This window comes from Sinocyclocheilus anshuiensis, unplaced genomic scaffold, assembly GCF_001515605.1.
Source record: "Sinocyclocheilus anshuiensis isolate Anshui unplaced genomic scaffold, SAMN03320099.WGS_v1.1 scaffold1810, whole genome shotgun sequence".
NCBI lineage: Eukaryota > Metazoa > Chordata > Actinopteri > Cypriniformes > Cyprinidae > Sinocyclocheilus > Sinocyclocheilus anshuiensis.
The window spans coordinates 317,984-333,154 of record NW_015547669.1 but is presented as its reverse complement, the minus strand read 5'-3'; the positions used below and the strand labels follow the sequence as shown (position 1 = coordinate 333,154).

The window sequence follows — 15,171 nt, the reverse complement described above, 5'->3', positions numbered from 1 at the left end:
TATATATGTATATATATGATACAAATAACAAAAATAATATTAAAAAAACAAAAAAAATGTCAACACGTGACAAAATTACTAAAACTTTAGCTAAAATAAACATTTAAGTAAATTAAAAAATAATAAAATCAAATATTTTATTTTATTTCAGTTCATGTTTATTTTAAGCAATGATTTTTTTTTGAATGGTTTTAGTTTTATTTGACAATAATAACCCTGGTTTATGGCTGCATTTAAATATGGCATGTTCTGACAAAAGCCCCTCCATCCCGCAGGATTTACACAAGCTTTAATTGGAGAAACAGGAGCCCAGTCTAATGTGTCGGAGCGGTTTGTGAGATAATTGGAAATGTTCACATCTCACACATTCTCTCTGATCAGGGTGAAGAGGATGATGAGGAAGATCAGCCTCTGAGCCTGTCGTGGCCCGAGTCCAAACGCAAGCGCCTCACGTATCTCTTGATCCTGCCCATAGTCTTCCCTCTGTGGATGACACTGCCGGACGTCCGGAAGGCCGTGAGTTTCTGTCTGACCAGTGTTTGATGCAGATTTGAGAACTGTGATTAACCATGAGATGATTCTCTTCTGATTCTCTGTTTTTCTTCAGAGTTCCAAGAAGTTTTTTCCCATTACGTTCCTGGGAGCGATTTGCTGGATCGCGGGATTCTCCTACCTGATGGTGTGGTGGGCTCATCAGGTAAGATCTTTATTCAGAACATCTGGACTTGGTTATCCATTTGTTGAAGATGATTATTTATTTATTTTTTGACAAAGCCTTGTGAAAAGTTCGCTTAATGGTATCAAATGTGCACTTATATTGTACTTCAATTTTTTTTAAAAGAAATAGCTTATATTAAAAAAGGCTACTTGCAGATAATAAGCCATTTAAGTGACTTAAAGAGAGACACTTTCATGACTGTTTCTGAACACACTTAAGTACACTTTTAAAAATCAACCTTTGTAATAATGTCAAATTAAAAGTTTCCCTTTAAAGTGCATTTTTATTCATTATGCTTTAAGAAGTACACTTATTTTAATATGTTGACTAACAGACTAAAGCACATGTAAATAACTTTATTTTAACTGTGTTATTCGATATTATATTTAAAGTTAATATATTTTAAATGCAATAATTTGCAACTTCATTATTGCATATGTTTAATTGTCACATGTATGTCTTGTTCCCTACTCAGGGAACCATGGTTACATAAGTAACCTGAGACGTTTCCGTGTATTTTTTCCTTTCCATTGTGACCTAGTTTTCCTGTGTTGCCTGATTATGTCATTCTATTCACCTGTGTCTTGTTAATTATCGCATTCGCCCCAGTGTTTAAATACTCTTAGTTTCCTTCTAGTCGCTGTCCGTCTTGGTTTACCTTTATGTTCAGCTGATTTCCATGTGTTCCTGTGGCTTTTGCATTAAAGTCTGTTCTCCTTCTAGTGATGCAAAGTCCGATTCATTTCCGTGAACCGGTCCTTTTCGGACAGATCGGCTCATTGAACCGGTTCAAAAAGCCGATTCATCGGTTCCTGACGTCATCAACAAACAACGTCTCTACGCATTTCTTTTCTAACAACTAACAACAATGTTGTATCAATGAAACATTCAAATAAGTCATTTGTGTCAACGCATATTGAAACATTCAAAAAATAAAGTTATTTGTGTGAAAGCATATTGCTGATTTTTGCCATATAATTCACTTAAGTTAATGGTGTTTGTGGTCAGTTTCATTCGCGGATCCTCATGATGACCAATATTGACTAGCCTACAATTTGGATAAGATTCCTAAAAGTTTCACACCTACAGCACACATTACAGACATTGATGCACAAACGCGGATATGTTCTACATGTCTACAGTATAAAGAATGAATAAACCAGTCTTATAAACTCCTTGATTTCGCTTAAGCAACTTTAAATATAATATGCATTCACAATAAACTATAGTAAAATGTATTTACATCACTCGACAGAAAGGTTTTTGCAGGTTTTAATAAAATGTAAATTAATAACAGTCATAATAAGCTTATTTCCAGTACGCGCCTCAGGCTTGCACAGTACCGTCAACTCGAACTAAAGTTCGATTCAGTTCGATTTTGTGAACCGGCTCGACCGGTGACTTCCTGAGAACTGGCTCAAAAGAACGATTCTACGGTGGCCGAGAGAGCTCAACGCGCTGTAACTTAAGAAAACACATGCAAATTGAAAAAACACCAGCAAATTAAGAAAACATCTTCATCAGTTTGACAACACACGCGCCGTTTCTTCATTTGCATGTGTTGTGAGGATTTGCAGCGCGTTTCTTCATTTGCATGTGTTGTGAGGATTTGCAGCGCGTTTCTTCATTTGCATGTGTTGTGAGGATTTGCAGCGCGTTTCTTCATTTGCATGTGTTGTGAGGATTTGCAGCGCGTTTCTTCATTTGCATGTGTTGTGAGGATTTGCAGCGCGTTTCTTCATTTGCATGTGTTGTGAGGATTTGCAGCGCGTGTGTTGTCAAACTGATGAAGATGTTTTCATAATTTGCTGGTGTTTTTTCAATTTGCATGTGTTTCCTTAAGTTACAGCGCGTTGAGCTCTCTCGGCCACCGTACGATTCATTCAAGAACCGAACATCACTAGTGGACAGCTGCAATTATAGCAGCCACTTTCAAATGATTCACACATCTTGTTGATTCCAGTTTCAACACAAAAGCAATACTCAGCAATAGCAGCTGTGTCTTCATTCTGAGAATCATTGTCCACACCTGAAAGTGTTACTGTGTTACGATGAACCAGGGAGGGAACACCAAGCATTTTGTGTCTCTTTATAATGAATGAAGCCACGCCAAAGATTTGAATCAGTCACCTCGCTTCAGGTGTTTCAGGTGGTCACGTAATCACGGAGATTTGATACAAGCCTTGATACAGTCTTTCGAACCAGGCTTCGGAGCCTCAGTGTCAAACGTCCCATCTCTATTGAACGCTTTACTCCCAACAACCAAACCCGTAACGTTAATAGCATTTAATTGCTATTTTAATGCAACTTTAAATATAAATTAAATTAAATTATATTTTAGTTTATCATAAATGCTTGTCGGTACATTCAGCAGTACTTTAACCATATGTGACCCTGGAGCACAAAAGCAGTCTTAAGTCGCTGGGGTATATTTGTAGCAATAGCCAACAATACATTGTATGGGTCAAAATTATCCATTTTTCTTTTATGCCAAAAATCATTAGGATATTAAGTAAAGATCATGTTCCATGAAGATATTTTGTAAATTTCCTACCGTAAATATATCAAAACTTAATTTTTGATTAGTAATATGCATTGCTAAGAACTTCATTTGGACAACTTTAAAGGTGATTTTCTCAATATTTAGATTTTTTTGCACCCTCAGATTCCAGATTTTCAAATAGTTGTATCTCGACCAAATATGTCCTATCCTAACAAACCATACATCAATGGAAAGCTTATTTATTCAGCTTTCAGATGATGTATAACTTTCAATTTCCAAAAATTGACCCTTATGACTGGTTTTGTGGTACAGGGTCACATATTTAAAAAAAAAAAAATCTGAAATTACATATAAAGATATACTTAAGTCCTACTTAAGTGGGTTAAGAACACTCCGAAGTTCAGTTTGTTTGTTTGTTTGATGTCATGGAGTCTTTTAAATTCTCGACACAGTTGAGAAATAATCTTCCACTGGCAGTGTGTTATTGATGTTGAGCTCAATGGTGATTTGAGGCCATTTTTTCTGATTGTTTAGTGCTAATATCTCTGCAGGTTGGAGAGACTATAGGAATCACAGAGGAGATCATGGGACTGACGATTCTAGCGGCGGGAACCTCCATCCCTGATCTGATCACCAGTGTCATTGTGGCCCGGAGGGGTCTGGGAGACATGGCAGTGTCCAGCTCCGTGGGCTCCAACATATTCGACATTACTGTGGGGTACGCTTTGTGTTTCTATTTAAGAAATGTATACTTTTCTTCAGCATGCATGCATTAAATTGATCAAAGGTGACAGTAAAGATGTTTATAATGTTGCAAATTCAATTAAATGCTGTTGTTTTGGATTTTCTATTCATCTGTGAATCCTGAAAAATAAAATATATAATGGTTTCGACAAAAATACTGGGCAGCACAACTGTGTTCAACATTGATGATAATCAGAAATGTTTCTTGAGCAGCAAATCAGCATATTAGAATGATTTCTGAAGATCATGTGACACTGAAGACTGGAGTAATGATGCTGAAAATACAGCTTTGATCACAGAAATAAATTATATTTTACAATATATTGACTTAGTAATCTGCTATTTTAAATTGAAATAATATTTCACATTTTTACAGTTTTACTGTATTTTTAATTAAATAAATGTTAATTTAGTGAGCATGTAAACAGAGTGCACTCTGTAATGTCAAATTAAAACGTTTACTTTAACATACATTTTAAATCATTGTTTTAATAAGCTTTTATTGTGTTTTAATGAAGTACACTTATTTTTATGTATTGATTAACATACTAAAGCACTTGTGAAGTTCCTGATTATCTGCAAACTGTAGTGTTTTATTCATTTTTTTACATTTTAAAGTTAATATATTTTATAGTTTAATATATTTTAAGGTATTAAATTGTGTAACTTTGCATCATTACAAATATATTTAAGTATATGACAAGCATTTCAATAGAAATTACATCGAAGTATGTTTTAGTTTATCATAAATGCTTGTGAGTACATTTAACAGTACTTTAACCATATTTCAAAGACAACAGAAGTAATTATGAAATCACATATAAAGATGTACTTAAGTCCTACTTAAGTGGGTCAAAACACTAAAGTTCAGCTAATTGCATTCAATAGCAATTTAAAACTATTTTAATTAAATTGCAATGAACGTGTATGCAGTTGTCTAAAAACGATACATTAATTTTGCATGCAAGTATATTTTTTGAAAGTATGCTATTTTCGTATTTCATTGTGCTGTGTTATGCATTAAGCAGTTCACTCGGGTTTGTATCAGAGCTTGAGTTTTGTGCATTTGTAATGTCCAGCGTTTCTTTGTTTCCCAGGTTACCGCTCCCATGGCTGCTGTACTCCATTATAAACAGTATGAGCCCGGTTCAGGTGAGTAGCAACGGTCTGTTCTGCGCCATCGTGCTGCTCTTCATCATGCTCCTCTTCGTCATCATCTCCATCGCCGCCTGTAAGTGGAAGATGAGCAAACTGCTGGGCTTCATCATGTTCCTGCTCTATATGGTCTTCCTGGTGGTCAGCGTCCTGTTGGAGGACAAGGTCATCGTCTGCCCCATCTCTGTCTGACGTCTCATTTACGCACACATGAAGCTAAACCACGTTCCTGCTGACTTTAACTTACCTCCGTAGTAATTTCTTTTCTTATGACAGAGTTCCCAGCCTCCTTCGCACTTTATCTAAAACCCTGTGTGTTTATGGGGTTTTACACACTTAAAACATGCTTTAATATTAATATTTGTCTTGCTTTCCAGTAAAATATCTAAAGATCCTTAAAGAACATCACTGAACTGTACTTAAGAAGCAAAACTCGTTTTCAGAGAAAATAGTTTTACTTGTTTTTTTTTTTTTCGTCTAATTTTAAGCTCAAACTTCATTAGGCATACACTTAGACTTTTCTTAAAACAAAAAATATTTGGCCGTAACTAATTATATATGAAGATATATTCTAAAAAAAAAAATATTTCTTACTTAGCATCTTTGTTTTGTTTTCCAGTGCAAATATCTGAGCATTCTTAAATTTACTGAGAGTGGACATTTCTTAAGAGAATTATGTGAGATATTAAGTCTTGTTTTCTTGAATGAATACATTTATGTTTGAATGCCAGTGTTATTTTAGTATCATTGCGAAATTAGTATAGTTTTTATTCACATTTTGAATCAGTTTTTATTTGTATATTTTTAATTTTACTTAAAGTTTGAGTATTTTTTTTTATTAATCTTTATTGTAGTTTTAGTTATTTTAGTACATCAAGTTAAACTAAATTAAAATTAGAAATGTTGACTTGCCAACTAGCCAAAATAAAAAGCTTGTATATTTTATTTAACCTTTGTTTTATGTCAAGTAACGGAAATGTGTTATGGTTTTAGTTTGTGCTTCAGTTTTAGTTAACTACAATAACCCTGGTTTATGTTTAAAGCAATAAGTGGGGAAAGAAAAATAATCTTGTTGTCCCTTTGATTTATTATTTATTTTTATTAATTTATTTTTATTTGGCTACTGATTCCATGTTTCCTTTAAGTTTTTTCTTTTTTTTTCTTCTAGAAGACAAGTATTAATTTAATAATAATGTAAACTTTTTTTTTTGTTTGTGCTCCACTCATTGAAGTGCAATTGATCATATGAGATGATGTTGAACTAGAGCTGTAACGGTGCACCTTGTACAGAATCCTTTGAACTGGTTGAGATGCATCAACACAGTGTTAAAACCTTTATACAGATTTTTAATTTTTTTTTCTTATTTATTTCCACACAACATGCACCGCAGTTGTGGGCGAAGCGGATGGAGCTGTGCGATCAGAATGATCTCTGATTATTTGTTGATTGTTTCAATCACTCTGTAGGGAGCGCTGAGGATTTCTGCGCAGACAGACGCTGTGATTACAGCAGGCAGCATTTGCTCATTTCTCAGTCTCTGTAGGCTGTTTGTTCACGCTGTGAATGTGCTGCACTGCTGAATAATCGCTGGTTTGGAGCAATTATTCCATGATATGACCGAGATAGTGTCCAAAATTATTTTCACTTTGCATGAGCTGATGGCCATTGATCTTTTTTTTTTTTTGTATTCGTTTATTCTTTCTATCATATTTATATGCTAATCTTAAGAACATGAAAAGAAAACGTCTCAGGTTACTTATGTAACCATGGTTCCCTGAGTAGGGAACGAGACACTGCGTCTAGGGGTCGCTATGGGGACACCTCGTCGTGACCCGTGTCTGAAGCATACATTGAAAAAACACCAACTCGTTGGCCGGCGACAGCCACATGGGTCACGACGAGGCGTCCCCATAGCGACCCCTAGAGGACGCAGTTCGAAGTTCCCATGAAAGGGAACCAACTTTCTTGTGGTAGTAGTAAATAGAAGTATGGTCTATTCTGCATGTTCAGTGATTACTGTATGTTCTAATATTTATTTATTTATTTAATTTCCCTTACAAAAAAAAATAAACACACACAGACATATATATATATATATATATATATATATATATACACATATATGTACACATACAAACATATTTATTTATTTATTTTTAACCAAATGGTACACAAAATTAAACTGGCCCTAAAACTGAGAATCTGTGAACCGTTACTTCCCTAGCTTTAAAAAATGACAAAGACAAATGCTGGTTGATGATATATTTTAGATGTTGAATGTTGTTCAAACACCTCCAGAAATATTACGGCTCTTTGGTTTGGTTTAGCTTCAGTTCATGATGAAAGTAAATGTGTGAAATATATTGGCAGCCATTTGAAACCGTGGCAAATAACATCTTGAAGGTTTTCTTTATGTATCCAGGGTGACACACGGGAATGTTTGTTTAAAGAAAACACTGATTATGTATAAGATATTATAAATATTTGTATATTTTTCTTTACATTTTGCCTGTATGTCAAGAGGCCAAGTAGCCAGATGCATTGAATTTGAACATATTGTTTACCTTCCATTTAATTTTCGTTTTTTTATATAAATCTTGTTCATTTAATAGCAGTGTTAGGGTTTGTGAGCGTTTGTGTCGCTTTTACTTTTTGCTTGCAAACTCTTTTTGGTTTGAGGTCCAGTTGTTGTGGCTTCAAGCTACTTCCACTGCAAAAAAAAGTAATAGTATGACCTTTTTTAGTAGCAGTGTAGAGGTATTTGAGCTGCAGTATTGATTGTAAAAAAATAATTACTTGCTGCCTCATTCACCCCGAAGGAGACTACAATTAGCCTACTGCATGTTGCTTCCCCAATCCTTATTATTCACCCATTTATAGAAAAATCGCGTTGAATAATATTATAAACACGAGGGAAATGTGTAGATGCTTATAGTCTGTAGTTAAGTGTTAAAACCTAGAAAGCATTAGACATATATTGCACTCCCAGCTGCTAAAACCACGTGCAGTGATTTCCCTCAATAGTCTGCGTTCACACTACACGTATTCGGATTGGAAACCAGATCGGAGACGGTAGTGATGCGCTAGAAAAGACATTTTCAAGTAGGCAATGCATGCATGAAAATGTGTAGTCTATTAATTCAAGATGTGCTCATTGCTTTACTGTAAGATTCAAAGACACAATATTTGCATAATGATTTGCTTAACAAATAGTCCTTTGGTAACGAATGAGTGTTAATGTGCTAGCGCTGTCTAAACCTATCTTAGAGACGTAAAAAACACATGCATTCATTAAGAGTAGCACGATCCATGTTACACTGATGGTGCTTTAGGACTCGATCTTTGTAATCTGTACAGACACACATGTAGTGCATTACTAACTAATGGAGAACTCACTGATCAAGAATATTCACGATTCACATACGGTACACGAGCATAGAACTTATTCCAATAGTGATTTTATTTGTGGAGGCAGACGTTTTATTTGTGTTTTGAAGACATTTTGGCATGACAGAAAATCTGAATGCAGCTGCTGTGTATGTATACCTTAGCAAATACTGCCCTCTAGTGTGTCGTAGGATGCTATTTTTGTAGGAAGTTTTCCACGTGTAAGCCAAGGCCTGTTGTTGCATCTTTTCACATGCATGCACTAAACTTAGAAAGGCTTCTCGATCTCTTTTGCTGTATTAAATACTTATATTTTAGGGGAGAAATACAATATCCTTGTCAGCCCAATCATATTTATATCTTCAGAAGAAGCTCTCATCCACATTGCTGAATGTTTTTTTTCCATTTCAGTGGTCCACGAATGAAATCTTGTAAGGCTTTTAATTGTTTTCTGAACCAATAAAACTGACGAGAGTGTATTCCAACAGGTCTGGACCGAGCAAAGAGATGTGTGAATGTGTAATAAATATATGAATGTGGAGATATCGATATGGGCTGCGTTTCCCAAAAGCATCATAAGCCTAAGTTGATCGTAGCTCCATTGGTTTCAATGCTTACGATGCTTTTGGGAAATGCAGCCCTGAACTAATGTGATTTATTATATCGATAAATAGAGAAGAAGATTAAATTCTCAAACTTTGAAAGGTTTTTGATAAAAACTGATGGTAAAGGTGGTATTAAAACTGATATAAGCAATGCGGCGGTTTGAAAATGTGCTTTTAAAAAAATAAATAAAAAAATACATTTTTCCCCCCAAACTGGAATTCAGATTTACGTATCAGTAGTGGTTTCTATCCTTGCTTGTTACACCATAGTATTTATTAATTTTCAGAATTAACATCTGCTTTTCATAATAATTATTCTATTTTATATAAGTATTTTGTCTAATAAGAGGGCTGTACACACTGTTCGAGTGCCCCTGCTTTATCCTGTTCCTGCTTTCTGGCAGGGTATGGATTATTATGATTAATTTTAATGTTTTATTTTGTTTTGTGTTGAACAGCATTATTAATATGCACTTTGCATTTATATGTGTCTGTTTAATTATTGTTTGTTCGCTCTTAATGAGGCTGAAGTTGAATGTTTGGCCTGCATTTACACAAATCTGGAGTTACTGAATGCTGGATTTTCTCCATTTTTACACTTGCACACAAAACTCATCTGGACTTTAAAAGAGTGAAAACACTGATTCTGTTCACCTTTTTCTGGCTTCATTTCTTAGCATTTGTAGATGACCCTGTTTCTGTCTCCACCGTTGTCTTTCTTTCTTCATAAAACTGCACTTTTGTACTGAATTACAAGATTCATGCCTGCATGTCTCCATCACTCTGTTTAATGTCCCATTTCACTAGTGTTCATGTGAGTTATTTCAAATGTACATATATATACAGATACTAATAAGAATATAGAGAAACTGTACATGCAAACTATGTAATAAAAGAAATATAAGGGCAGATTGTCCGTGGTGAATGAAGTTTTCCATGGAATTAGCAGCTGCAAAGATATAAAGTTGAAATAAAGTTGAAACACACCGACAGGATTCTCTCATTTCTTTATTCTACAAATGTAATGTGCAAGAAATGTAAGTATTTCTAATTCTTGCAATTTTACCATTTCTTTTAATTTCTTTCCTGCGGAGGAAGAATAATTGTGTGAGTTGTGCTTCGGCTCCGCTGCTCTGCGCGGATGAATCTGATGTTTTGACGTAACGCTGTGATCATGATAACAGATGATTACTTCATCAGTGCGAATGTCACTAAAACATTAAAACTACACTAATAACGAAAAAACGACGGGTATGCAAGAAATATGTCTCATAAGCAGGTAAGTACTACAGAGCAGTGGTTCCCAACCTTGGTCCTGGAGGCATCCCAACACTGCACGTTTTGCATGTCTCCTTAATCAAACACACCTGATTCAGGTCATCAGCTCATTAGTAGAGACTTCAAGACCTGAAACTGGTGTGTCAGAGAAAGGAGACATGCAAAATGTGCAGTGTTGGGGTTCCTCCAGGACCAGGGTTGGGAACCACTGCTATAGAGTGTATGCCGCTGTTGTTTTGACTCACTGCAATCAACAGTTTTAAAATAATGCTAAAAGGTTTGACAACCCTGAAATAACTATTGTAAGTCATATAATGGGGCAAACTATAATGTGGCTATTTATAGGCAAATAGAATAAGTAGTTGGTTTATGGACGGGCATTGTTACCAAATTAAACACTGTTTGTGAACCTAGTCAGTGCACAGCTGATGCGATGCAAACTATGTTGATTCGTATTTTATTACGTTTGTGTCGCTTTTACTGTTTGCTTGCAAACTCTTTTTGGTTTGAGGTCCAGTTGTTGTGGCTTCAAGCTACTTCCACTGCAAAAAAAGTAATAGTATAACCTTTTTTATTTATGTGACGTAAATTAATCAATGAGGACTGATTAATTATGCAGTTTCCCACGAAATCCGCCCCAAAAAATCTGAAATATAAATAATTAATATAAACTTACCATAGTGTTTTGGGGTACAGAAAGTAAATGAATAAATAAAAATTGATGATGGTTTTATGATGTACTCATTATTTACAGTGTAGCTGTAATCAAGCATTAATGTTGACAAAACGTCTGAAGATAGACAGACAGAGGGATAGGTGTGTGGTCACTTGTGGGGCTGCAGTTGTGACTTTGTACAGATATCACTTTCACACCTTCTCATGCTGCACCGAAAAACAAACATCTAAATAAAACAAAAGCGTGACAGGTCATTCACACCTTGGCTCAAATGAGGTCTGACAGGATGACATCTGTGAATTTGCACAGTTACAGGCTGCAAGATTATTTCTGTATCTTTCTTTTTTTTGCAAATTGCCACATGTGTGATTCTTATATCACAATACTTGCCCTTAATAGTCCGTTATTAGTAGGAACCAAGTGTACCATGGAGCTTGGTACACTTCTGCTAATGCTCTCTAAGTATTATATTCTATTTCTGTTATTTTATCTATTAATTATTATTTTAGTTTAGTTTTTTCAAAATATTCCACTCTCTCTAACCATTCGACTCTACTTTCAAGACTTTGTAAATGTGTTAAATCAGAAATTCATCGATCATGGAATTAGCTTCTTTGCAGCTTTTTAAATTTTATTTCCAGAATGTTTTCAGCTGAAAAAGGCACAATGTGTCGCTTTTACTGTTTGCTTGCAAACTCTTTTTGGTTTGAGGTCCAGTTGTTGTGGCTTCAAGCTACTTCCACTGCAAAAAAGTAATAGTATGACCTTTTTTATTTACGTGACATAAATTAATCAGTGAGGAATGATTAAAAGAGAAAAGTTTGCATTCATGGAGTGAGAGGCAGATATTTTGGGCCATTAAGTGGACTCTACAGGTTATTGTCCATTGAACAGAATGTAAGCTGTCCAAGAAATATGTCAATCTTGCTGGCCCCCATACACAATCAATTGAAAAAAAGCATGAAATAGCATTGGAATAGTGAACAAAGAGAAGTGTTTGAGACAAGGGCATAGGTTTGGTTTTGACATTCGTGGGGATATAAGAGCAGACCCCCCCCCCCCACCCTCCCCCTTGACCGCAGCTTCAAGTCATCTAGACTCTTTATTTTTAGTCTATGGTAGCCAACATATTCATCATTTTGTAATTCATAAACAGTTTTTTTTATGTTTGTCAGCTATGTTTTACAGATAATTACACAATTTTGAGTTTGTGAACCAACAACATTACAGAAGCATCAGAGCGCTGGGTCTTAATCACTCATCACTTTATTTTAATATTAATTGTATTGGACCCAGGATGATTCTGAAAGAAAACTCTACTGTTGCTGTAGTAACGAACACTACTTTCATGCATATCTGATTGACAGATAAACAGTGTTTCAGTGTTGTATTTGAGTGTTTTTTGTTTGTTTGTTTTTTGTTTGTTTTTTTTTTGTGGATATTTCAGCTAACAGTTTGCTTTGTACATTCAGTTTAAGAACATTAAGTTAAAGTTACTGACCGCAGCGACTCATGACACTGTTCCAAATCCTGCCGCACCACAGAGCACCACTCACTTAGTTTTCCATAAAATCAGTGCTTGAAGTGGAAAAAAGTGGCGGTACTCAACCCTACTCCCCCACCCAAAAATAAATAAATACAAACTAAAGTACTAAAAAGTACTTTTTTTAATTTTCATAATTTGCAATGAATGTATATAGTGCCACAATAAATAAATAAATAAATAATTGTTTGCAATTCAATTCAGAATTACTAAACCAAAGCCTTCTACAGACTGCACGATTTTAGCAGTCCTATAAGATCATTGCAAATCACACTGTGTGGCATGGATCTAATAATAATAATAATAATAATAATAATAATAATAATTCATTACATTTATATAATGCTTTTCTGGGTACTCAGAGCACTTTACATGGAAGAGGAGAAGCTCCTTAACCACCACCAATGTGCAGCATCCACCTGGATGATGCAATGGCAGCCATATTGCACCAGAACGCCCACCACACACCAGCTTATTGGTGGAGAGGAGAGAGAGTGAAGAAGCCAATTAGTATATGGGGATGATTAGAAGGCCATGGTGATGGTCAGAGACCAATAGGCAAATTTGGTCAGGATACTGGGGTTACACTCCGAATCTTTTTCAAAGGAAGTCCTGGGATTTTAAATGACCACAGAGAGTCAGGACCTCAGTTTAACGTCTCATCGTAATAATAACTGTGTGATGATCATGCTGAATTTCTGACACTGTCAGAAAATTATCATAGGCTATCTTTGGTCGCAAGGCTGTGACAAGGGCCGTATTTGGACCTCTCTCAGTGTATGACACAGGACCACCGATTAGGAGTCACGATCCCAGAAATCACCACGATTGTTTCACAATGCTAATCTTTCGTCTGGGACAGCCAAAAAAATCGTGCAGTGTCTCGGACTTAAAACACCTTCAGACCTTCACCTTCCAAATAGCTACATGCTGAAAAGAATAATTTTTTTGACATCTGTACGCGAGTACTATTATCTCTGCCATCTCTGATGAAATGGGCCATGTTTTCTCTGCATTAGCTCTGTTTTGAACTTACTGTTTCAATGCATTCGCTTTTTGGATCTTTGGACTTTCCAGGAGTTTACCGGTTGATCTGATCGCAAAAACCTGCTTCTTTTCATTTTTATAAGGTATTGTTTTTGTTAAAATTGACTGATTAAAATCAGTAGTTAATTATTATTTTACTACTCTGCACACTCCCTGACATGCTCTCGTGGCTCCCCTTTGAAAACCACTGGTTGACCGACTCAGCTTGCATTCATTCACGTGATTTGTCGAGATGAGTGTTGGTTTATATAGTTTAATTTCTAATCGCTCATACACTGACGCTTTGACTGTAAGTACTGGCAACATGTCAGAAGTGCTGGTACGGTAAAGACTAAAATATAGAAGTGCCGGTACTGTGTACCAGTGCATAACGGCCAACTTCAAGCACTGCTGCTGCACTATTAAACTGATGATACATGTAACTCTAGCAGAGAACTAACAACACCCAATGACAGGAACACTTTTTTAACATCATGCTTAGGGGGACAAATTGCAATTGGTCAATTTGGTTAATTCAATTTAAATTTGGTTTAACTTCTGTTATGCTGAACGAATCATACGCGATCATGAACTGAAAAGATAGAGTTGAAAGCCATGCAGTCGTTCACTTAAAGAAAGAAGAGGAACTGCATCTGAATGTGTGACAATTTACAGCTATCAGTCTAAACTGGGTGCGTTGAAGCAGTGTGGTCAAACTCTGTAGTTCTCACACTCTGTGGTAACGTGTTTCTAAACCTCAACAGTGAGTACACAGCTGTGAGGTACTAACTAGAAAACAAGTGCGAATCAAAACTGGTAATGCACTAATGGTGATATACTGTGTACAACAACAACAATAATAATAGGGATGCACCGATACCACTTTTTCCAGTACTCGCCCGATACCGATACTTTTATTTTTGGTACTTGCTGATACCGAGTACCGATACCAATATTTTTATTGCATTTGTGAATTTTTACAATATTGGGTACATAAACCAAAAGAGTATGTATAATGTAAGATGGTTAACTTCATTTATCAAATAGATACAGTCAAACCAAAATTTATTCAGACACCTTCAACATTTCTCACATTATCAGTTTATTTGCTATAGTTTAGAAAATGGTAATAAAATATGACAAGAACTCAGAGATAAACTGTGTCAGAACAAATTCAGCTTGATAATGTTATATAACGTTGATAGAAAGGTATGTAATGGATTACAATCAACCAAAAATTATTCAGTCAGCTGTTAGTATGACAGTATTATTTACACAACTATCAATACTTAGCCGGGCAACCTTTAGCCTTAATGACAGCCTGTAGTCTCCTGGGCATGCTGTCATCCAGCTTCATGCAAACCTCAACTTCAATGTTTTTCCCAGATTCGGTCTGAATAATTTTTGGTCCCAAATTTTTGATCAGTTTTACTGGTAGTCCACCGTATGAAGAATTTTTGGGTATAATTTATCACAGTTTACTTTATTTTGCTATCCTCACTTACATAAATGAACTACAGTGTCCTGCACCCACT

At 35.5% G+C, this 15,171-nt stretch overlaps 1 protein-coding gene across 5 annotated transcripts in view; it reads left to right on the top strand.

Annotated features, from left to right (window-relative positions):
• The window catches only part of slc24a2 (solute carrier family 24 member 2), a 50,598-nt gene extending 44,772 nt beyond the window's left edge, over nt 1–5,826 (top strand). For all 5 annotated transcript variants that reach the window (XM_016505123.1, XM_016505125.1, XM_016505127.1 and 2 more), the window contains 4 exons: nt 382–516; nt 608–697; nt 3,773–3,939; nt 5,063–5,826. In XM_016505123.1, the coding sequence (XP_016360609.1) occupies nt 382–516; nt 608–697; nt 3,773–3,939; nt 5,063–5,312 (642 nt within the window). In that variant the 3' untranslated portion in view covers nt 5,313–5,826. The remainder of the gene's footprint in view (nt 1–381; nt 517–607; nt 698–3,772; nt 3,940–5,062) is intronic.
• Nucleotides 5,827–15,171: the final 9,345 nt, after the last annotated feature.